Source organism: Protopterus annectens, chromosome 12.part0 (genome assembly GCF_019279795.1).
Source record: "Protopterus annectens isolate FY-2018-M chromosome 12.part0, PAN1.0, whole genome shotgun sequence".
NCBI lineage: Eukaryota > Metazoa > Chordata > Ceratodontiformes > Protopteridae > Protopterus > Protopterus annectens.
Window position 1 is genome coordinate 299,113,086 of NC_056746.1, and position 26,205 is coordinate 299,139,290.

General features: G+C 42.7%; 1 protein-coding gene across 2 annotated transcripts in view; it reads right to left on the reverse strand.

Moving 5' to 3' along the window:
- SNX16 (sorting nexin 16) overlaps positions 1–26,205 on the reverse strand; it is a 696,777-nt gene that overhangs the window by 48,077 nt on the left and 622,495 nt on the right. Inside the window, exon 8 of one of the 2 annotated variants that reach the window (XM_044089373.1) lies at positions 21,843–22,267. The exons of the other annotated variant lie outside the window; for it this stretch is intronic. Within the exon in view, the coding sequence (XP_043945308.1) occupies positions 22,264–22,267 (4 nt within the window). The 3' untranslated portion in view covers positions 21,843–22,263. Of the gene's footprint in view, positions 1–21,842; positions 22,268–26,205 lie in introns of those variants that run through there. 2 annotated transcript variants of the gene reach the window in all.

A 26,205-nucleotide genomic window follows, 5' to 3' on the forward strand; every position in this document is an offset into this window, starting at 1 on the left:
AGGTTCAAAAGGAGGTAAAGTAAGTTTTTCCAACACAAAATTGAGATCCCAGGCAGGAGTAGGAGCTCTCGTGGGGGTCTTATGTTCTTTGCCCCTCTAAGAAATTGCTTAAACAAAGGATGAGAGAATAATGGTGGGTCACAGTCATAGTGAGCAGAAATGGCTGCAGCATGAACTTTTATAGAGGAGAAAGACAAACCCTTGTCTAATAATTCTGTAAGATATTGAAGAGAAACACTTAAATCAGGCCTGGAAACATCAAAGCTCTTTGTTTTGCTCCAAATTAAAAATCTCCTCCATTTATCAGCATAAACTTTCCTTGTACTAGGCCTTCTGGCCTCCAAAATAACATTCAAAACTTGTTGTGGAAGCTGCGACCCTCCAGGTTCTAGAACCGAATATGCCAGGCTGTTAGATGCAGGGACTGAATCCTGACATTGAGGAAATGATTGCCCTCCTGAGACAAAAGGTGTGGAATCGAAGGCAAAGGCCATGGAGGCTCCCGTACTAAGCTCCTCAGCAGAGGGTACCAGTGCTGTCGAGGCCAATCTGGAGCTATTAGAATCATGGAGGGCTTGTCTTGTCTGACCTTCAAAAGTACCTTGGGGAGGAGAGGCAGAGGCGGAAAGGTATAGACGTGAAGATTGCTCCAACTGAATGATAGAGCATCCACTTTCCAAGCTGTGGGATGAAACATTTTTGTGCAAAACTTTGGCAACTGGAAATTTAGTGGAGAAGCGAACAGATCTATGTCTGGAGTTCCCCATATCACTGTCAATTTTCGAAATACATGAGGATCCAATTTCCACTCGTGGGGATCCACTATCTGTCTGCTCAAAACATCTGCTAAGGAGTTCTGTGCTCCTGGTAGAAACCTTGCCTGAAGATTGAGGTGTAAACAGAGCAGTCTCCCACAAAATCATTGCTTGCCTGCAAAGAGGGTACGAATGGGTTCCCCCTTGCTTGTTTATGTACCACATGACAGTTGTGTTGTCTGTTTGAATCAACACCTGCCCTGGGAGAAGTAAATCCTTGAAAGCCATCAATGCAAATTGGACTGCTAACATCTCCTTCAAGTTGATATGTAAATGTTGAAGTCTGGCAGGCCACGTGTCTTGAACCCATTTTCCATTGAGGTGCGCTCCCCAAGCCTTGTCCGAGGCATCTGTCGTTAAAATCTGACTCGCCTCTGGTCGGGTCACAGAGAGTCCCTTGTTTAGGTGACATTCCTGAGCCCACCACAAAAATTCCTTTTGAATGCCAGGTATTATTTGAATGACAGTGTCCAGATCTTGGCAGTGTTGTGTCCATACATTTTTGAGATACCATTGTAGCTTCCTCATATGCAGTTTGGCATTGGGAAGCACCAGAATACAAGATGCCATGAACCCCAAGGCTTGAAGGACTGTCCTTGCAGTCAGCCTGGACCGTAGAGACAATTGATGGAAGTAAAGAGTAAGGTTCTTTTGCTTGTCCGGGGTCAAAAAAGCCATCTGGGAAGCTGTATTCAGTCTCACACCCAGTAAGCACATTTCCTGAGAGGGTACTAGACTGGACTTTGTTTCGTTCACAGAATACCCTAGGCACCTTAACACTGCCATCACATACTGTAGATGAAGAAGTTCGTACTTGTCTTGAGCAAGAATCAGGCAATCGTCCAAATAAGGATAAAATTGTATTCCTCTTAACCGTAAGAAGGCTATCACTGGAGCCAGAACCTTTGTGAACACCCTGGGCGCAGTAGATAAGCCAAAGGGCAATGCAGAGAACTGATAATGTAAAGTCCCAGCCAACGCAGGTACCTCCTGCAACTGGGCCTGATAGGAACATGAAGATAAGCCTCTTTGAGATCCAGAGTTACCATCCAGTGATCTTTGCCCAACAGAGGTAGAAGTTGTTGCAACGTCAACATTTTGAATTTTGGAATGTCTAGGTATGTGTTGAGGACAGATAAATCCAAAATCGGCCTCCAAGTGTTTCCTTTCTTTGGTACTAGAAACAGGCGAGAATAAAATCCTAGGCCCACTTCTGACAGAGGGACCTGCTGTATAGCCCCCATTTGAAGAAGTAAAGAAATCTGCTTGTGAGCCTCTACCCTTTGCTGAGGAGGAACGTCTGGCATGCCTTTAAAAGGAGGCAATGTATGGAAATAAAACTTGTAGCCTCGGTCTATAATGTCCAACACCCATTTGTCCTGGGTGACTAAAAGCCAGTTTTGCTTGAAGATTGCCAACTTTCCTCCCAAAGGAGCTGCCAGACAGGAAGAATCTGGCAGCTGAAAATGCAGGTCATTGGGCCTGTTTACGAAAGGACTGGCCCCTGCCCTCACTTGTAGATTGTGCAGGTGAACTCCACGTTCTAGGCCTGAAAGTACTCTGAGCTCTGCCCCTACCACGTCTAGATCTACCCCTAGACTGTGAATCAGAAGAAGGATAAGCCCATCCCTTAGTAGGCCAATTCCTGCTAAACTTAGGAGGCTGCACCTGCAAAAAATCTTTAACAGTCGGCATAGACTTAGCCTTGTCTTCCATTTTCTTCAAGACAGACTCCACAGGAGAACCAAACAAAACTTCAGACTGTAAAGGAGCATCCAAAATTCTAGTCTTAACATGCTCTGACAAATTCTGATCCTTAAGCCAGGCGTGCCTGCGAATAACTGAACCAGTGGCAGCCACCCTGGAAGAAGCCTGTAAAGCATCGAAACCACACTGCAAAGAATGCTTACTCACCTGTTCAGAGGCATGTACCAAATCCTGTAATTCTTTACACTCTATGCCCTCTGCCAAAGCATCCACTTTAGATTTTAGTTGAGTAAGGAGAAAATTCTGATACTTCAACATATGAAACTGACAATTCAAAGCCCTCATTGCTAAAGTGGAAGAGGTATACACTTTCTTACCCCATCTATCCAAAGCTCTAGCATCTTTATCCATAGGAACTGGATTCTTTACAACAGAAGCCCTGACACCCTTAGGTCCCTGGCTAATAGTTTCTGGGTCAGCCCTTGGACTCTTATACAGATATTTATGAGCCTCAGGTACTCTAATACCTGTCTGGCTTAACTGGCGCAGGAGGCAGAGAGTCTGGATTAAGGGAAGCCTCGGAGAAAACGTCTTGAACAACATCCAAAACAGGAGGTATAGCCAAGGGCCTATGTTGTGGTAAAAACAAAAATTCCCTAAGCCTCTTTCGGGAATCTGAGAAATCCTGACCTTCCCATTTAAAATGTTCCCACATAGAATGCAGGGTTTCTGAAAAAGAAAAATCCTCTGGAGGAGAAGCAGAAGGCGTGGAATCCTCTGCGTCTGAATCAGAATAAGGTGGAAAATCCTGAATGTCTTCAGCCGAAGACTGAGTAATCTGAAGCCTGCTCCAAACTTTCCACCTCTGGCTCCACCCTAGGCCTCTTATCAGGAGGGGGCATAGAACCTCTGATTAAAGAAATTAAATCTTCTGCCATTTTAAGCATGTGTTTTTTAGGCACAGAACCTGCAGAACTAGGACTGACACCCGTGGAAGGCAAACCAGGCCTGCCTTTGGAAGGAGCCTTAGAGACAGAAGGGGAAGGCCTAACCACCTTAGGCAAGGAAGGGAGAACAGCAACCTGAGAGGCCCCCTCAGCCTGACCTGACTCCTGAGAGGCCACATCTTGCAAAATTAAAGCCTCCCCCTGAGACTCAACTGAAACCTTGGCTGGATCCACAGATTCCACCGTAGTTTCTAAAGATCCAGCGTCCGGAACGGACGACTCATCCTGTCTGGACTTTAAAGATTTGTCCGTGCGCTTCTTCGCGGTAGCGGCCGTCGGAGGATCCGACGGCATATTATAATTACACCGCTTACTGAAGACAAGCCTAGCACAATCTAACCTACGTTTAATGGTGCGCTTATTAAACCTAGCACAAAAGCGACACCCGACTACGTCGTGCTCAGGTCCCAAACAAGGAATACAAAGAGAGTGGTAATCCCTATGCAGTATCTGTTTCCCACAAGAAATACAATTATTCACTTTTTCTGACATCCGGAATTAACTGAGGCAAGAAAAAACAAAAATATTCCCCAACGGGGTACTTAGCCCAACTTGGTTTCGGTCTGAAACTCAGAATACGAAAATTTCAGAACGCCGAACGGCACTTGCAAACGCTGCTTCTGCATCGGACCATGCGGCAAAAAAGACTGAGGATATGACGTCGGTCATGCGCTTTAATACCCTGACGCTCTGATGTCAGATCTGAGCGCCCATGACCGACGTCAGCCTAATACTTTGGTATTCGGGCCGACCGAGGACAGCGGACTACCCATATGTAAGGACTGCAGCAATGTGAGATGAAGAACATCCCTGACTATTCCGCCACAGACCTGTGTCTGAAGAGCTGCCTTGGCACTACTGGGTATGCGAGTAAGAATCAACTACCCATACTTGCTTGCCCATCCAGAGGGAGGGAGATGGTGTCTACAAGTGCAAGCTAACGTACATGTAACATTGGGAAAAGACTAGTTGTGTAGTCCTTGCCAAATAGCATGTAAACACTGTAACCCGAGGGTACAGCTTAAATCAAGAAAAATTATGATGGCTTCCAAAAATTTTGCAAGTATATGAGTGGGCCAAGTCACAAGAGGATCTTATGTTCACCATGCATTGGGAAAACGTTTGAAAAATAGACAAAAAAATATTTTTCTGCTTATGTTGTTCTGCCCAGAGTACTGCTTCCAGAAAATAACACTTATGGTGAATTTTTTTTTTTTTTGCTGCTGGATCTTGGGATAAAAAGGCTGAAAGGATTTTTTGACCAACTGTATTATTTTGCTCTTCTCTTCTAACTTCTTAGCTCTAACATCTTATTTTCTCGTATTTAAACTTCTTAATTGTAGTACTGAATGTGGCGAAGTCAGTGCCAAAATCAAATTACATTAACAAGCTCTGCGTGTGATCTTCCTTTTAAGTACTGTATGCTTGAAATAAACACCAAGTTAGACGTTTTGACAAGGGAAGGCATAAAAGCAGGTCCTTCTCTAGGGATGCATTCAACAACTGATCCTTATCAAATGGCTGTCAGAATTCTCAGACATGTCTTTTATGTCAGTTTAACCTGGTGGCCCCATCAACAGAACAAAGTAACCATCATACAACATATATCAGATGGCATGTGTCCCTAGCTTAGACACAGTTTGAGTTAAACTAGCGCTCCTGTCTCTGAGGATCTCTCAACCTATTTCTGTTCTCACATCCTTAATTTGTTTAAGTACATCATATTGGTATTGGGTCATGCAGGTCTGACAGTTAATGGTTCTTATCCCAGTGGTATCAGAAGTATAGACCTTGTTTTGTAAATCTGTCCAGCACCATTATTTCCCTGTTCCAGGGTAATGTTTAGTCTAGAGGCTAGTTTGGATACTTTAGTAGCCTTCAGGGGAAACAAATGTAAGGCCCACAACAAAGTTTACAGAAATGCGTAATTTCATTCTTCCAGGATCCTATTGAAGCATCTCGTTTTTTTTTTTGGGGGGGGGGCAGGCACTGTGAATTTAATGCTATCAAGGTAATCTGAAAGGCATCTGTTAAGGGTCTGAACAATCATGGAAAAGGCTGCAGCACTAGGTACTTTCATGCCTCACAGTTCCAGGTATCACTTCTTTGACAACAGCAACTCCTTTACTCCCATCCCTCTAGTGGAACGTTCATGGTGTCCCCAAAGGAAATAATTTCTTAGGGGAGATTTCAATTTAACTGCATCCTTACTGTAAGGATCACACCCTGGAGGGTGTTGATCTGATTGGAATATGCCACATCCTTTTCCTCCAAGTCGCACTCTGTCACTCTGCTAACCTCTACAACAGAAAATCCATTTGAATTTAGACTTAGGACCACACTGCAAGCGTCTGGGAGATATGGTCAGTGAAAGGAGGCCTGGCTACACTGAAATGCTATCATGTACACTTCAATTGTTTACATTTGAAGAATGGGCCATTGCAGACATCCGTGGTATAGATTCTGGTAGTCAGGAAATGTTATGGTCAAAGGTCCTGAAGGAACCAGAAAAGGGTTTCAAATAGGTGCCTCCAAAAGCTAAGCCACCAAAATGGTGAGTTTGATTGGAGGGGAGGTCTGAGTCCCTACCTGAAATAAGGAAGGCTTCTATGAAAAGCTGATGGATGTCCTCATATGGATATCTGGGAGCTGACAGCTGGCTGTGGTGTAGTAACAGAGGTCTGGCTTGATTCAAATGCCATAATCCTGCTGTCTGTTTTCAAGGTAGCTATGAAAGGAAAGGATGCTGCCAGAAAAAGAGCCTTGACCAAGACTGGACAAAACTGCACATCTTCAGGGCCAGTAGAGGGGACTTTACCTTTATGGTCATGTGCTCTCCCACACTAACCCTTAAATTAGCACCTTTCTTGCGTAGTTGTGACTCTCTTCTCCTGGGGGACTCAGTTTCTTAATTTCCTCAAAGCTCATGGACATTTATTCAGATGTCTTTTACCTCAGTGTGAGGAAAATCTTATGCAGTACAAAGGCTCAAAGATTAAGCTTTAGGAATAAGGGATTCTTTTTTTATTAAAATGTTTTACATCATTCAATAGCGGTGACCCTTGACCTTTATCTAAACTCAAAGGCACAATAAATGGTAGCATTTCAGATGAATTTGTCTCCTGCATGCACATTGGTTGGTGGCCGACTTTTCCCGGGATCTCATGTGCTACCAAAAACATGCCCCAAAACACATTTTTTTCTGTAACCTCTTCCACAAAACAGGTGCATCAAAGACAAGCTACCATGTTTCTACTGTCTACAAATGGTGTTCCTTAACAGCTTCTCAGAAGTTTACTGTCCTCAACTTTTAGAACTTACAGTTGAGCTGTCAATGCAGAACAGAGGCAAACTGGTTAGTGGTGATGTTTCGCAGTGCTTCACACTCCAGTTTTTTTTTTTTTTTGACAGGATACCTACTGTACAACCTCCCAAGTCCAAGTCAGGGTTTTCTGCAGGTGCTATGCATTCTATTCACATTCCAAAGACAGCCACACAGGTCAGCATGTATGACTGTGTGTATATGTCAAGGTGACAGAGGCAGACACTCATACACGCACACACATGCCCATACCTGTCTAGAATCAGTTTCTAGAATGTGTGCTCACAGTGCCAAGACAGACTCCACCCATAGTGGGTAATCATGAAATAAATAAATGAATGATGTATCTGACCTATTAATTAATATTCTCCAACAGAAAACTACAGTTGTGTATGATCTTACCATAAGAGTAGACATCCTATTTCTCACTGTTGCAGCATACCAAAGCCTTTACATCTTCTGGGTGCCATACTTCAGGATTCTGTCTGACGTGCAACATTTAAGGGTTCATATGTGACATATGAGCACCTGATCCTCAGAACTGAAGCGCCCAGAAGAACAAGAGCAACCCCAGAGAAAAGCAATTACATGTACATCCAGAAAAGGGGGTGGGATGATAATGATGATTATGAAAGACCCCCTCAGCCAGAAGAAAAACAAAAAAATAACAGTGGGTAGGAGGGAAGGACAGAATATGGCAACAGTGAGAAGGACATCAACTGTTATGGTAAGATCTTACACAACCATACTATGTCCTTCTTTATCACTGTTGTAGTATTCTGTACTCTTGGGAGAGTACAAAAGCTACTGTAAAATGTGGGATGAGGAAGCCACAGAAGAACCCTCCAAAAACCAATGAAGCACTGCACTGGTCAAACCCAAGCTGGCCCTAAAGACGACATCCAACTTGGAACGTTTGGTGACAGTGTGAAAAAAAGGCCAAGTAGCACCTTCCAAGATGGCTCCAACATCCAGACCCTTGAAAAAAACCAGACGAGGCCACTGCACTGATAGAATGAGCATGAACAGAAGAGAAAAGCTGCTTGCCATGAAAATAATAACAAAAAGAAATGGCCTTAGAAATCCAAGAGGAAATGTTCTGCTTAGATAATGCCGAACCTAATTTCCTGGCATGAAATGAAAAAAAAAAATTCTCAGATTTCCTGACATCTTTTGTCTTCAACATCTGAGCTGCCTATATAAATCCAATGTGTGAAGCACCCTCTTACTAGAATTTTGTGGAGAAGAAGAAAAAAAGAACATGAACGGACTGATTCAAGGACAAACCATTAACCACTTTGGGCATAAAAAGTGGAAAAATAAGAGGTGGAACCACCCATGAGTGCTTGAAGTTCAGAGACCCCCTTTGCAGAAGTAACCGCCACCAACAATATAGTCTCCCAAGTACAATGTTGTAGGAAAGATGAAACTGCAGTGCCAAAAGGAGACAGGGTCAGTTTCTCAAGAACAAAACTAAGCTCTCAAGGAATAGGCTTTCTTGAAGACTGAATATGAAGGACACCTTTTAAAAATTGTTAGATTCAAAACTAGAAACCAAAAGTTGATTCAGAAACAGACAAGTGGAATTGGCTGACAAATGAACTTTAACTAACAGGTGAATATGCCAAGCCAGAACTGAAACAACACGCACAAATAAAAAAGGACCATAGGAACCCCCACTAAAAAAGGGTCCAGGTCATGCTTGAGACACCAAACATAAAATCACTTCCATTTAGTCAACTATGATTTCCTAGTTGTGGGTTTTCTGGTCTTTTGAAAAACCTGAAACGTCCTCAGAAAACTGGTGCCAAAAAAGAATCAAACCCCTATCACCCAAAATGTCAAATGAAGGGGTGGATAACTGACAGTGAAAGAGAGCCTTTGTCTTGTGTAAGAAGATCCATCCTGGGAGGTAACCAGTGAAGACTGCCCCTGGCCAGATGAAAAAGAAGGGGAAAACAAAGCTGTCTGAGCCAAAATTTGTCCCACATGATCTTATGCAGGACCTTCGGTAGTAGAGAAAGAGGGAAAACAGGCATACAGAAACATCGTCTTCCAAGAGAAAGACATGGTGTCCACTTTCTGAGACACAGGACTTGGCACTCTGTCTGTTCAGACCTACCTCAGGAGTTCAGAAACAACTCAATGGGAAGCATCCTTCGAAGAGTTGCCCTAGACCTTCTCAGAGTCTGCCACCAGATGCTCTGTGCTCTGAAGGAATGTAGACCAACTGAACAACCAAATAATGGTGGACTGCAAAATTCAACCTTGAAGAGCTAGTCTGCAATGAAGTAAGACTTTGTGATCCTTGCTTGTCATGTACCATGTGACTGTGGTCTGTAAAAACCTTTAAAGGCCCCAGAACCCAAAGGAAGTGAAAAGCCTGGAGAGTTGGAAGTACAGCCCTCATCTCCTTGATGTTGATATGGTCCGCCAGATGCTCATGAGACCAAAGACCCTGACTTTTAGGATGTTGGGAGGAGGATCCTCAGCTGTGACAGAAAACATCCACGTACAGCTCCTGAGTGGGAAAGGAACCTGAAAAGACAGACCCGGTTTCAGGGAAACCAGCAGAGTTCGAGCTTGAGACAAGGCAAGACATCAACCAAATACTCCAGTGCTGGAGCCAAACAGTCTTGAGATAATATTGGAATTTCATCATGTGGAGTTTGTCAAATGGACCAAATGGAATGGTGGATGTCATGTACCCCACAGTACTGAGAAATTTCCTTGCAGGATGGACTGGAAGATGAAGAAAGGACTGGAAAGGAGCAGTCAAAGAGAGAACCTTGGAAGGTGGGAGGCAAACCAACACTGTAACAGTCCGATGCTGCAACCCAGAAACACTTGGTCCTGAGAGGGAGTCAACACAGACTTTTTGAGACTCCTACACTGAGCAGAAGCATAGTGAAGTGTAGATCCTGAAGCAGGAACTGCTGAAGGGGGGAGGGCATAAATCAAAAGGTTGTCCAGGTCATCCAAATAAGGGAGTATTTGAATTCCCTAAGGTTTGCAGAAGGATACAATAGGGGCCAGACTTTTGGTAAAGACTCTCAGAGTTGTATAAAGATCAAAAGGCAAAGCAGAGAACTGATAATGACACTGAGAAACAGAAATATAAAAAAATTCCTGAACAGACCATAAATAAGAATGTGGAGATAAGCTTCCTTCAAATCCAGGGATACCAGAAAAGCTTAAGGAAGCAGAGAGAAAAGGTGTTTGAAGAGACAAACGAAGGAACCTCAAAAACATGACCCCCTCTTTCCTGGGTACTAGAAACATCCTGCAATAAAAACATGTTCCTTGTTGAGACAGTGGGACAGGTTAGATGATTCTCTGTACCATCAAATCCTGCAGAACCAAAGAAAAATGAGGCAATTGAAGAGGAGGTGGCTGAGAAAGGCCTGAGAATGGAGAAAGGGACTTCCAGACCATAAAATAACCATTTTGGATAATAGAAACTACCCAGGCATCTGTGGTCACCTGCTGCTAAAAAGGAAAAGCTGAAAGACAGAGGAATCTGGCCAAGGGTAGGAGTGGCTGACTATCAAACAGATGCAGATTTATTAGGGAAAGAAGGCTTTTGACTCTGAGCACCATGAGAAGGCTTGCATGGAAAAACTCTCCTAGAGGCTTAAAGAATCCCTCCTCATAACAGATCCAGATGCAGCTGCACTAGCAGAGGCATCAGCAGCATCATAGCAACATTTAATAGAATGATGAGCCATATGACAAGCAGAGCTCAAAAGGGAAATGGAAGAAGTCTTACACTCTGAGTCTAATAAATCACAGAGAATGCCCCCAAGGTAGGAGAGAAGAGCCAGGGCAAACCTAGTTATATGGGTCCAGTAATTAACTGTCCTGAAGGCCAAGTCAATAGAGGTATATTACTTTTTTTATCAAGCTTACAAGATGACGGCAACTTGGAAGGTTTATCAGTAGCTACAGAAATAACAGCAAGATCAGAAGGGCTTTTATATAAAAACTGTTGAGCTTCAGAAATTTTATAGAACCTGTCTGGTTTCTTAGGGGCAGGAGGCTGACAGTTAGGGGCCCAAGAAGTTGCAGTGAAAGTATCCAGGAGGGCAGTCAGCACTGGAAGGACTGCAGAAAGCTGAGAAGAATCTATTTGCAAGTGTTCATAGTATCTTTTTTGAGCATTGGAAACCCGGGAACAGTCCCTCTTAAAGTGTTACATCATACAAACCACCGTTTCCCCAAAGGTCAATTTCCTCCATAGGACAGTCAGGAGAAAGAAAATCTTCCGCAGGTCCCAGGACAAAGGGTGAATGGATCTGACAGAAGTAAGCCAAGGACTCCCCACCAAAGTCTAACTCCTCATCACAGGACTCGGGAGTCCCTACAGCATTTGGAAGGAGTGGAAGACAAAGAAGCAAAAGCAGGAGCGGACAATCTCAGGTGGGAATAACAGCACCGAAGAGCTTGAGTAAAATCATGACATTCTTTGTGTGGAACCTTACCCAGAAGGGCCAACACACTTAGTCTTCTGCTTTTTTTTTTTAAAGGGACATCAACTTTAACAAATCCAGAAGGTTCAGATTCAATGAGGGTATCCGGCACCTCTTCCCTAACATTACTTGGGTAACCCACTAGGTCACTCTAAAACAATCAGCTGTAATTCCCTCTCCACATCTGCACCAGACAAAGGCACAGCCTCAGAGAATGCACGGGTAGACAGCTCAGTGACCGCCTCCAAATGGGATACAGCAGAGTGAGCTGACAGCAGCACTGAATGGTTCTACAGTTCTCATACAACCTGATGGAGATATTTGTTGGCGGCTGGACAGCAGCAGGATCAGTTTGCATCTTTTTGGCTTTCTTTTTAAGTGGCATCTGAACATCGGGGTGGGAAGATTCAGCCATGCTACTCTGAGTCAAAAGCTTCAACTGTTGATTCTTCAAATAAATGGAAACAGATGACAAATGAATGAGGAGTGTCTTACAGACCAACACCTGCCAAATCTTGCACAGCGTATGATCATGTGTAGCAACCAAAGAAAAAAGGCACTGATTTTATCTATCATTATGGGGAATTTGACTGACACACACACACACACACACACACACACACACACACACACACACACACACACGCACGCACCTTCCCTTCCTGGATGACAAGTAAATTTAAGGTAATACTTGGAAGAAAAAAAAAAGGGAAGATACCCCAAGGGGGCACTTACATACAGAAGGCTTGGTATTGAAACCAACTTGCTGAATGGCTTGTAGACTGATTTCAAACAGCAGTCAGACTGGCGGCAAAAAAGTTCTGAGGATTAGGAGCTTGTACATCACACAAATACCATACACCTTGCAAATAGGACATATGTCTGACAATATGGTGCTTGGAAAATGTAAAGGTTTTGGTATCCTGGCTGGATGCTCGGTTATCCTCAGCAGAATATCCCAAGAGAAAAGAATACTGAGACAGTAATAAGGAAAAACATCTAACATACCTGATCTATGCTAGGATGTATATTGTTTTCAGAAACCTATGTCTTTGCTTGCTGTTAATCTAATCTCCCATCCCTAACTGAACAAATTCCTTCTTAGGTGCCTGATGTTAATGTTGAATAAGAAATTACTGTTATCTAACAATTTTCACATATTCTAGGAACACTATTCAGGCTGAGCAGTGCCGAAGGGGTGGGGAAATTGTTATTTCAAGACAGGCAAGCTGGAAACAAACACTGGGTGCTCTGAAAAAAAATCAGAAACCAGCCATCAAACTACGCAATATTAATTCCAATCCAAATTTTGCAGTCTATCAATTTTCCAGCTCAACAGCTTGCTTTTTTCAACATACTAACAAACAGAAATGAGGCTTGACTTCTGACTTCTGCTGTGCTAAAATGTAAACAAAAGTAAAACAAGAAAATAAAAAATAAAAGTTCTTACAGTCCTTCCAGTTGACTGGCTTTGGTAACTCAGAAGAATCAGAAGAAATCAGATAAACTGCAGCAGCAGGGAGCACTGGATACTCTGAAATAAATATTAATTTGTCCTTTTATGCTGTTATTCATATAACTGAATGCACATATTTGATTAAAAACACTTACCAGGTTATCAGTGTTTTTAACAGCTCATAAATAACTGATAAATAGATAATGGGTATGAAAGGGGAAAGCTGAAAAATGACAGAGTATGGACATTTTCCCAAACTATTTAAGAGGGCAGAAATGGAATGGCCATTAAGGCATTAGGTCCAACAGCAACTAAAACTAGTGAGCTTAATAATCATGGAAGGAGATAAAATGACCAATGAAGGGACTGGGTTTAAAATATTTATCAGTAGGTGCAAAATGGTTTGAGGAAAGAATGTTTATGATTTTTTTTTCTTTTTTTCTTACCTCAAAATGTTTTAATATGTTTATGACAGGTAGCAAAGTGGAAATCAGTATGTGCACCCTCACCTAAACACTAACTGAAAACTGTATGTACTGGTTTTATGAGGCAAAGTGTTGGCCACTTGACAGTCAAGTAAGTAGAAGTCCTTTAGTAGGGAGGACGAACAATGGCTGAAAATAAGTGAGTGAAGGACATTCTAAATTTCTGGATGCAAAATTTCAGCCCCAGTTTTCTACCGTTTAATGGAGGAATGGCAAAGAAACAGTGGGTGATGTACCAAAGGTAGGAGTTTATGGAAACTGTTGAAGTGATGGTGCTAAAAGATGGTAGGAGACAGGAAGCACGTGATTTTCCTTGAACCTGAGCTAGGTTTGACTGCTAGTGCTGCCCTACACACTAAGAAATTCTTTTAATGGCTAAAAAGATCATGCCCAAAGCAATAGTGGTCCAAGTTGAACTGCCTGAAGGGAATAACAATAAAGACAACATGTTGTGTAAACTGACCTTTGTGAATGCAGCTAGTCAATTTTCCATGAAAGAAACCGAGAAAATGGACCCAACATGCAATGCAGTATTATATTACAGTAAAATGACAGTGCAACTACAATAACAGAACATTTAGGAAACAAACTTTCATATGGAAAGCATTTATTTAATTTGCTCATGCATTTGTCAAATGGGTTAATCCCATTAGGCTTACAGTCTATTATTAGGGAAGATCAGAGGTAGTATTTCTACAGAAGGGTAAGCTGGCTACGGCACCATAAAAATTCCTCTGTTCTTTATTTCCAGCAAGTTTAAAGGGATCTTTAACATCTGCCTAAGCTGCCATCAACTTAGTAAGACAGGACCTAAGTTTAATGCCTCGGCTGAAAGATGGCACCTCAATAGTGCAATGTTACTCCAGCAATAAGAATCCATATACTTGATGTGAGAAAAGAACTCACAAGCTGTCTAATATTCTGGGTGTCAAAGCAAGTGTTCAACCTGCTGAGCAGCAAGTGGAAACTAAGAGACCTCTATAAAGAAAACTGATGAGAAAAATGCCTAATAGTTTATAACAAGAAGTTATGTACTCACCATAACGTTCGATGTATGTAGTCCATCTCGCCTCACATTCTTACCCATGGGTTCAGAGCCGAATATCGGCTCCGACTCGGCCGATTTTACTAGCTCAAAGTCTCTCATTGGCTAGGCTAAGAGGGTATCCCATGGTGCACTGCTCCATATCCCCAGATCTAGTTTGCTGTGAAAAACATTTGTACTTCATACACACATCACATCCATATAAACAAACTAATCAAAGGGACTCTGCAGGTGACAACCTAACCTCCAAATCCTCCAGGCAGGGGGAAGGTGGGAGGGTAAGTAAGAATGTGAGGCGAGATGGACTACATACATCGAACGTTATGGTGAGTACATAACTTCTTGATGTTATGTAGTCCTATCTCGCCTACATTCTTACCTGTGGGACAGCGTCCCTAGGACCTACATCCTGGGTGGCTCATAGGAAAATACTCCTGAGAACTGTGGAGCAAAAGGAAGACCTGCCCCTGGAGACCACGTCCAATTTGCAATGAGAAACAAAGGTGTGAGGAGAAGCCCAAGTAGCTGCAGCACATATATCATCCATTGACAATCTAGCTTTATAGGCTGTGGATGTAGAAATAGCCAGAGTAGAATGTACCTCGACTGGAAATGGCAAATTTTTACCTCCTGCCTGATAGATGAAAGAGATACAACTGGCTATCCATCTAGACAATGTGACCTTGGATACCGGAGAACCCAATTGGTTTTCCGAAAAGGAGACACAGAGTTGGTCAGATTTCCGGATATCTTTTGTCCGGTGTAGATAGAAGCGTAACTGTCTATATACATCCAATTGGTGAAATCTAAATTCTGCCTTGTTAGAAAAGTGGGGGAAGAAAACAGGCAGCTCAATGGACTGATTCATGCTAGACACGGAAGCCACTTTAGGAAGGAACGAGGGGTTGGGTCTAAGAGAGACCCTATCTTTATGGAAGATTAAATATGGGGGTTTGATGGAGAGGGCTTGAATTTCTGAAACCCGCCTTGCTGAAGTGACTGCTGTTAAGAATGCTGTTTTCCATGTCAAGAGTTTTAATTCACAGGTAGCTGCAGGCTCAAATGGTGATAGAGTAAGGGCTTGAAGAACAAAATTGAGATTCCAGGGCATGATAGGTTCGGACACTGGGGGACGAAGCAACAGAGTACCTTTAAGGAATGCTTTACATAGTCTGAGTGCCATGAGACTAGGTTCATTCGCTACGTGGAAATTAGATATCGCCGCCAGCTGAACTTTGATGGTGGCTGATGCGGACCCCTGATAGAACAGCATAGACAAGAACTCCAGAACTGAATCTATTGGAGCTGTGCAAGGATCAATGCCCCTAGTATGTGCCCAGAATGAGAAACTTTTCCATTTGCTAGAATAAATCTTTCTAGTGGATGGCTTATGAGAGGACGATAATATATATGGACCACTTCCAGTGAAAAATTATGACGTCTGACTAGCGATGGAAGTGGAGTAGCCAGGCTGTCAACCGGAGGGTCATCAGAGAGGGGTGGAACTGTCCTGACGTGTGTCAGTAAATCTGGTTGAGGTTTCAGAATCCAAGGAGTGTCCACAATGTATGGTTGAAGAAAGGGGAACCAGACTTGACGAGGCCATTGTGAGGCAATCAGAATAATTCTGCTTCCCAAGGATTGCGCTTTCTGAATCACCCTTGACAGCAGGGGAAATGGAGGGAAAGCATAACGCAGACCAGAGAGCCAATCGTGAACCAGAGTGTCCCTGGGTGATTCCCCCTGTGGGGGGATCAGCGTGAAGTAGTTGCTGCATTTCGCACTGAGAGGGCTGGCAAAAAGGTCGCAGCAAGGCTGACCCCATCTGCTGAAGATTCGCTCTGCAACCAGGTGATTCAGGGACCACTCGTAAGGCATAAGGATCGCTCTGCTTAGCCTGTCCGCTATTACGTTGGACTTCCCCGGGATGTGCGTTGCCACCCGAAACCGTTGGGAAGCTATAGCCCAATGCCACACTCACATAGCCTCTCTGCATAGAGGGTAAGACCGGGTTCCCCCTTGCTTGTTGAGATACCACACTACTGACATGTTGTCTGAGTGTATCACAATAGTCCCTAGAGGAAGAACTTTCTGAAGTGCCTGCAATGCAAGAAGCACTGCTCTCATCTCCAGGACGTTTATATGCAAATGTATCTCGTGTTCCTTCCACGTGCCTTGGACTGTCCTGCCGAGATAATGCCCCCCACCCCATCTGGGAGGCGTCCGTGGTCACAGTGGCAATAGGGATGGGTGGAACGAAGGGCTTTCCCCCGTATAAACTGTTGGTGCACAGCCACCAATGGAGGTCCTGCTTGCACATGTCAGAGTAAGATGGGATAAGATAGTGGGAGTCTTTGGAGAGACCATTGGACAAAGAGGAGCCATTGAAGAAGTCTCATGTGTAATCTCGCTAGAGGGACCAACATGATGGTTGCTGGCATGGTCCCTAGGAGTTGGAGAACCAGTCTTGCCTTCGCTTGTCTCAGGGGCATCAGCATGTGTATTTGTTGTTGTAATACTGTGATCCTTTCTTGTGGTAAGAATGCTCGCATTCGAATGGTGTCTAAATCTGCACCTATAAAGGTGACACGTTGTGAGGGCAATAAGGCAGATTTTTCCCAGTTTATTGTTATGCCCAACTGGTGACATAGACTGATGGTAGCGTCCCTGGTCTGAACTAATTGATGCCTGGTGGGGGCGGTAAGAAGCCAGTCATCCAGGTACGGAAACACCTGGAATCCCAGACGTCTCAAGTGAGCCGTCACCACTGCCATACATTTGGTGAACACCCTGGGGGCTGTGGTGAGACCAAAGGGCAGGGCTCGAAACTGGAAGTGACCGTCTCCCAGCCAGAAGCGTAGGTGACTCCTGGATGCTCTGTCTATTTTGACATGGTAGTAAGCATCCTTGAGGTCGATGGAGCACATCCATACCTCCTCTCCCAACAATGGCAGAATCGATTGTAGTGTGACCATACGGAACTTGGACTTGTGTACGTAATTGCTGAGTTGACTGAGATCTAGTATGGGTCTCAGGTCCCCTGTTCTTTTTGGCACCAAAAAGAATCTTGAGTAAGTCCATAATCCGGGACTCGTTGGATGGCTCCTTTCTTTAGCAGCAGCGAGACCTCTGAGGCTGCTTGATCCCTTTGGGTGGAACGTCTGGGATTTTTTCTGATTGGCGGGGGTACTGAAGAGAATGGAATGAGGTAACCTCCGGAAATTATCCCCAATACCCATCAGTCCTGGGTAATGCTCTCCCAGGCTTCCGGATATAAGGAAATTCGACCCCCGACTGGCTCCGGATAAGCGCAGTCGGGCACACCCTCAGGAATGAGAGTATGGAGAGCCACGGAAGGAGTCGCGGTCACCCGAATTGCGGGGGGGGCCCCCTCTGCCTCTGGGGCGACGTCTCCCTGAATAACCCCTCCTCCCCGCCTCTGGAGGGGGGTTCACCTTGTGCAACAGGAAAAAACCTCTGTGATTTCTTGAACCACATCTCCCCCCCATGTTGGGCCTTGGGATAAGGCCTAGAAGGAAGGGAAAAACAGACCCCTATGGCAGACAGGGTCTTTCCCTCTTGCTCGCACCTGGTGAGGGTGTCTTTCACTTTGGTCCCAAACAAGGAGGAACCATCAAATGGGGCCTCAGTGAAGGAAGTCTTGAAGGCCTCCGCAAAGTGAAACAGGCGCAGCCAGGCTTGCCTTCTAAGGGTCAACCCTGAGCTTGCTGCCCTACTCGCTCCCTCAGCTGCATACGAAATGAGCTGCATGGACGAGTTAGCGATGGAGTTGAGGGTAGAAACCTGGGCGTTAACTGTCTGAGCCTCCGCCTCAGGTATGTTACCCGCAAGAGTATCTCTCAACTCTTTGAGGAGATCTCTCTGGAGCCGAGTGAAGTGAGACAGATAATGCAGCGACCGAAGAGTGAAGGTTGCTGAAGATAAGGTACACTTCCCGTACTGGTCCATGGTCCTAGACTCCTTGTTAGGAGGATGGACGGATGAAGAAGACTCTGCAACTTCCTTTTGGGTGGCTGCTGCCATCACCATGGCATCTACAGGGACTCCTTTTGACAGAAACTCTTTGCCCTGGGGGGCGGGCAGGAATTTGTTGGGACGCCTGGGCACGGGCTCCAAAGAATTGGGGTTTTCCCACACTCTTCAACAAATGAGGTCAAGAAGTTCGTCAAAGGGTGGAGACACCCAAGGAGGCGGAGGGTTGAACGCCAAAAGCCTTAAGGAAAACGGACTCCTCCTCGGAAGGAACTTTGGAAGGCCAGTCTCCTCTGTTTCAGTATCTCCAGGATATCGGAGACGGAAACATCATCAGAGGAAGACTTGGGGACCCTTCCGATTCCTCGAGGTCAGTATTGGAGGTGAGAGACTCATCCTGGGAGTCTATGTGCTTCCTCTTGCACAATTTCTTTCTAGGAGGCTCCTCAGGCACGGACTCTGGGAGACCCTCAGAAAGTTGGGGACCGCTCGTGGGGGTATCCTTAGGGCCTGGTGCTCTACTGTCCACGGATAGGTGAGTGTCAGAAGCTCTCGCCGGGGTGGTGGGGGACGGAATAACCAACCCGGGTGATGTAGCTGATGATCTGGCCAGCGTGCTCTGCATGGCCTAGAAGGCCGGTCCCCCCAAGTCCTAGGACCAACCGGCCTCTGAGGCCATGACTGGGACCGGGGTCCCACGAGCCGATGCACAGAGTGGGAGACTAGGAACAGACAGATGTCCCGAAGTATCCCCCTCGGGCCCGACCGAAGAGATCAGAGTCTCGAACCCTGTGGACGGAACCGACATGGTCAGAGCCAAGGTTGGCACGATAGACACAGAGGGGGCATCGGAGCCGGCACAGGAACATCACTCGGAGCAGAGCATACCTGCTCTGACGACAAGGATGTGCTCGGAGGAGGAATCATCGAAACGTTCATAGGAACTGGCTCCGGAGCAGAGTGGGTCAGAGCTGAGAACAATTTAGCCAACACCGGAGACTGCAGGAGCCTCTGCACCACCCTATCAACATCCAAATCAGAAAGCCTGGAGGATTTGGAGGAGAGCGATGAAGATTGGGATCTCTTGTCAGGTGAACCATGCCTCACAATGGGCGACTGGCTCCGAATGGCTTCAAGAATAATAGGAGCCAACGCCGATTCAGTTAACACCGATACCTCCTGCGGTCCCGAGGACAGTGGAACCGAGGAGGTAGAATCCAAAACAGTAATCTTCTCCGGAGGCCCCGAAGTGGCAGATGGAGCCGGAGACCTTTTCTTAGCCTTGGAAGCTTTAGATTTTGAATGAGGACTAGAAGCAGAGTCTATAGCCTCCTCAAATGACGGTTTTAGAAGTCCCTTTAATATTAATTTATTTTTCCTCTCCTGGAGCACCCAAGGACCGAACGCGTGGCAAAAGCTACACGACTCCTGTAAATGGATGGCTCCAAGGCAGTAAACACACACAGAGTGTCCATCCGTAATGGACATCTTATATCCACACTTGGAACATTTTTTTAAAGCCAGAAGGCTTATGCTCCTTCTGATCCTTAGACATCTTAACTAGCGCTAAGCGAAACCACCTAGACACAACTAGCAAAAAGGGCGGGAATAACACACAAATTAGAAACACCAGAAAAACTCTACTAGACACACTCTAAGAACCTCTAACTGAAACGGTTCTTCTAGGGAACACACAGATAAACAATATCACACTAAAAAGTTTATCTAACAGAGGGGAGGACTAGGTCCTCTAACTAAAATGGGCCTAGCCCGCTGGAACAGATAGGGATACCGAAAACACAACTATCACACTCAAACACAGCGACAGCAACAAGAAATAGCTATCAAAATAGCTTTTGGGTATGAAATATCAAATTTCTCTAAGAGAAATAGCAAAATAAGAAGGTACGTAGTCACAGCCAAGCGAGACCACGTCCGAGCTACACAAGCGGCAAACGAGATCTGGGGATATGGAGCAGTGCACCATGGGATACCCTCTTAGCCTAGCCAATGAGAGACTTTGAGCTAGTAAAATCGGCCGAGTCGAACCCACGGGTAAGAATGTAGGTGAGATAGGACTAGATAACATCAACTTTTTTGGAAAGGCATATTCTAAATGAAAATAAAAACTTGTGTGAACAACAGAAGGGGTAAGGCACAGCCAGCTGCTGAGATGCAACCTACCAAATGAAAAACTGTTTTGATTTTTTTAATTAAAAATGGTAACTTTTGCAATATTGGAATTCAGAACTGTGCACAACTTGTGGAATTCTGATTTCAGCAGTGAAAAAATCAGCTTACTTGTTTGGGGTGACTTAAATGTACTACTTGACAGAGTAAAGCATTTATACATTATTTGAGATTCTCCTGCTTTTTGTGGAGGGCACAAATGATGCTTCAATGGAATCAGGTTGGGCTGTTAATCAAAGCAGTCAGCAGCTTTTTTTCTGACTGACTCAGGCTACCTCTGGTGATTGGTGCCTGCAGCATTCTGAATGAAAGAGGAAGAACTCTTGTGCATGGGCACTTATGGTGCAAATGTGTGGGGGGGACTTTTTTTTTTTTTAATCTATGACTTTTTTTTTCATTTAAAAATACAATAGTCTGCTACTCTACTGTGTGCAGAGGACATTTTTCTTTGGTGTTTCTTCTGTTCATCGATGCTATTGCCAGCCGGCAGGATAGGGTACAATTTTTCTTTAATATTTTGTGTGCATGTGTGTATGTGTCCATTTGTGTGCAATAACATTTGTGCATATCAGATGCAAAACATTGCACTGCTGTGTGTGTGTTAATGCAATAAGTTGCCATTAATTATTTACTTAGGTATGTACTCTTTCCTTTGGTCAGTGTCAGACATCTGAAGCGCAGGGAGTCAAAATGGCTGTAAATGCTGGATAAGAGTGTGCAGGGAGAGTTGAAATCAGCAGCATAGTATGAGAGCAGGATAGCAGTGAGCTGGAATACATTACTGTGGCCATTAGTTACTCACTTATTTGACCACAGTCATGCATCTTAGATGTATGCAGCCAAATTGTGTTAAGGAAAAACTGTGTCCTGCTCTGTAGACTGTTAAGGAAAAATAAAATACTATCCTGCTGTCTGGATGGATGACACTGGCATTGTTCAACAGAAGAAACAGCACAGTCAAATTTCTCAACATACAGCACAGTAGCATACTGGTGGATTACTCAATAAAAGAAAAAAGCTTTGATAAAAAAAAAAAAAACAACACACACACATACATACACTCTTGCACTTGGCTGGTACAAAGGCAGTCTATGTATGAAAATGACTGACTTCTAGTGGCATTTGGTCACATTTAAATAGTCTCTGATCAGGCTGAGCAGGGGATAAATGCACTTGAATTAACCAAGATGAAATAAATTATTGCTACCACTATTATTTTATTTGATCAAAATTTGACATCTAGGGTGTAAACAGTCAATAAAGTTGCTATGGTTGGTGGGTACTGAAGCAGTATGTGGATGAAAGTGGCTCAGAGTTATTGTGTGTCTGAGTGAAATAAACTGAAACATATCACAGTGTTCATTAATTTTTAATTCACAAAACAAAAAATGACTGTTGATGAAGCAGCTTCTGTGGCTGCGAAAGCACTCACAATAAATTTTCTGCTGTTATTCCTTGCCATGGTTGGGTTCTTCACTTTTTTTTTAGATTCATTTTTAATTGCTCATAGTCTGAGGTGCACACTGTCAAAAATAATAGAACCATGTCATATAGAAATGAACAGTCAAAGAAGTTCTGTTAATATTCTGAAGGGAAAGAAAAATATTTTCAGCAGTTTATAACTAGTTATTAATGTAAAATTGCAACCAAAAGTTGACCACTGTAATATGGCTCCACAGCATTCTGATTAGTCCCACCCATTCAGTTGCTCCTTTACTTTGATGTCACCAGCTTCTACTGCAATCAACCAGAAAACATGATGTTTTGGAATCAATTAACTGTTGACAGAATTGAAAGAAAAAAAGTGATGTTGCTATCTTCTACAAATTATAAAAAAAGAGTGACATCAAAACTTAGAAATACAGGATTACAAAACAGTGGTGTAGCAATTAGCATTGCTACCACAAACCATTTTATTGTTGGGTTTATTTCTCATCAAGGGTATCTACTCTGTAAACGCAAACAAAATCTTAAGAGCACAAATGGAATAAATATCTAAAATTCTAACTTATTAATGCAAAATTAAAATATAACTAGCCCCTCAAGTCAACTGAATTGGCAAATTAACTGGCAAATTACTTGTATACTATCCACTACACCTGAAAACGGTCAATGTGGATCAGTGCTCTACCATGATTAAACAAAACTTATGTACTACAATAATAACAAAAGTAAGAGCACTGACAGTACCACAGCTGGGAAATTTATTACAAAAATAAAGAAAAAAATCAAAGCAAAGTTACAAAGAATAAATCCTTACAAAACAGTGGTAAGCGCTTTCAGAGATATACCCCTTCATCAGACAACAGTTAAAAATCCCATAATTCATTAAATACTGGAGGTTAGTCACATGATGTTTCAAAATTTCAGTTGTACCCAAGAAGGACATAACAATTAGTGCATCAGTACATATTAGCACAGTTATGCAAATAAAAAGACCATACACTAAAGATAAATACGAAATGTGTATAACCTTGTATGGTGTATAACTATATATAATAAAAACCTGGTAATCCTAGCGACAACACTACATATATATATATATATATATATATATATATATATATATATATATACATACACATATACATACACACACATACATAACACTAGTGCATCCAGCTTATATACATACATTAAAAATTTTAATATGAAATATAAAATGCCAATATATATATATATATATATATATAGAAATAAGAAATATAAAATGCTAATATATATATATAGAAATAAATAATCAGAATCTAAAATACAATGTAAAAAAATATATAAAAAATGTATTGCAACATACTAAAAATCTAAAAATTCAAGAGAATCAATGTTTCAAAGGTCGAGCTTTTAAAAAAGGTTTAAGTGACACCATTTGATTCAACCCTGGGAGCTTGTCTGCATTCATTGAGGTTTTTTTCAGGGAGTTTTAGAAACACTGGCAGAAGACCAGTTACTGCAACTTTCAACATCTATAATAGCAGAATAAAGGCTCAAAATCATGAGCATGTTCCAAATATTACACTATTACAATTAAAAAAGATTGTAGTATAACACCTTTTGGACAAATAAGTATAAAGTGTGTAATCCTGAATGATTTAAATCAAACTTTTACAAAGGATAGAGCAAAACTATGAGAGAAAGATCAGGAAGGTAAAAGTGACTTACCCTGCTGCTGTTTGATGACTGCTAAACTTTGCTGAAATAAGTACAAAACTAGTATTGGCATGGTGTGTGTGTGTGTGTGTGTGTGTGTGTGTGTGTGTGTGTGTGTGTGTGTGTGTGTGTAGAATTGTCTGGGTATCAGTTAAAAATGTAGCTAACAAGTAATTATATTTTAAAAGTAATGTAACACAGAACATTCAAACACTTAGCCCAGACTGTATAAATGGAAACATGGTGCATCATCCATTGACTGTGTGGAGGCCCCACAAAAGCTGTAGCGGAGGAAAAATTTATTAATTTTCTGATTATAATCTTTAACCTGAACAGGGGTATGATATGACCCATTTAGGATAAATCTGATAATGGCCTCTGCTCTCAATTGCACCCATTCTAAAACCAGCTCTGCTTAGATGGGGTTATCACTTCTTTAATTGTCATTACAGTCAAACATTAGCGGTGTGTACATGAGGTTATTATAGCTTGTCTTTGGGCTGAGGACAGTGTGTTCATTCTTTTACTTTTCTGACAGACCTCAGATGTGTACAAAGAAAGTTATTATAATTTGTGCAGGGGCAATGTACTGTCTAGGAGGAACAAAGTTATTATTTTTTTTTTCCACTTTCCTCACAATCACACTTCAGGCATGTAAGCAGGTAGCTGCCTATGACAGTTTGGGTTGAGGAATGAGGAAGCATGCTATGTATATGTATGTCAGCATTCCCCTGAAATACATGACTGTAGAAATTTGAACCTCTGCTTTCATTCCAGTCTAACACCAGAGGGATGCATCTGTGTATCTAGAAAACAATTGCCTTGCTAGTTTATTGTGAGTTACTCTTTTGTCATCTTTGAACATTAAGACTTTGGTACAACCTGGACTATAAAGTTGAGAAAATGTTCTAAATGTATTTCGGAACATACATAACCCAATGGCTTGTGGTGGCTCTGGCTTAACTGAGTTATTTTCTAAATGGTTATTACTGTACTTACTTGGTCAGGAAAGGTATATTGAAAGGATGCAAAGAAAACTGAAGCTGAACTTAATCAAAAATTCTGTTCAAGCCATCACTGGATATGTAAAAAGAAAAACCAAAATTAAAATGCACTACAGAGCATATAGGAAGATATGGCTTCTTGAAAAAGCTGAAGAGTAAAGCAAAAATTGAAAAAGGGAAAGAAAAAGTAATGTGAAGATTGGAGAGTATGGTGTGTGTGTGCTTGTGTGTTGGGTGGCTGAAACAGTAGGCCTAGGGTCCCATTTCACCCAAGTCCAGACCTGTACATAGAGGTCCTGCAATGTATCATTGGTCCAACTAAATTCCAGTAACCGTGACTTTGTGAGATGGGCCAACATAGTGGTACACAGGCCTGCAGTAATTAAGAGCACGTCAGTTTGCAGCATGAACTAAAAGGTTGCTTAGGGAATCAGCAATAGGGTGATAATGTCTGCATTAAATCTAATAATCCATCTCTACTCAGCAGCTTGTGTGTCATTAGATAAATTACCCCACCTTAATTTCTCAGACAATATTTGTAAAACCAGAAATTTAAATGTTTTACAAATATTGTCTGAGAAATGAAGGTGGGGTAATTTATCTAATGACAGAAGCTGCTGAGCAGAGATGGATTATTAGATTTAATGCAGTATTTACCTCCAGTATTTAATGAATTATGGGATTTTTAACTGTTGTCTGATGAAGGGGTAGATCCCTGAAAGTGCTTACCACTGTTTTGTAAGGATTTATTCTTTGTAACTTTGTTTTGATTTTTTTCTTTATTTTTGTAACAAATTTCCCAGCTGTGGTACTGTCAGTGCTCTTACTTTTGTTGCTTTTCACTTTTCACTGACAGTTTTGTGCTTAGAGAGAGGATATTTACTTTTATTTCTACTGACAATAATGCTAAATCCCTGATGGCCCTCCCTGTCAGTCTCAACAGCTGGAACATCCAACTTCAGGTGAATCTGAGCCAGCTACATTTTCAGAGCATCTCCAGCACTTGAGTTCCTCTCTCCCAAAATACACTGCTGTAGCAGCACCCCACAGATTGAGTTTGCCCTAAAAACAGATGGGAATACCTCTGTAAAGGGAGCCTTGAAAGAAGGAATGATTAGTGGACAATAGGTATGAAACAATTTCTGGTTGGTCCACCATGATACTCCAGAAACAAGGGATATTATGACAATTTGGAAGGGGCAAAGCAGGGCAGGATGCTGAGACTGATGGAGAGGGACAACATACCCTGTGTTATCTCTTCCATCCATCTCAACAATTGGGAAAGAGTCACTAGCCACCAGAATCCACACGTGTAGTACAAAATAAAGGAAATGCAATCTGATAGTCATCTAGATAAGATGTTACAAACTTTGGATCCTAATTTGGCTTTAGAAAATTATACAAATAACTAGTCATCTTTACAAAAATATTATGTGAGGTGCAAGCAAAATCTGAATGGACTACACATATCTAAAGTATGTAAAGTGTATTCCCCTTTGCTGGAATAATTAGGGGAAAGACAAGTATACAACTTGGTTCAAAGCCAAGTCTGTGGCTACTTTAGA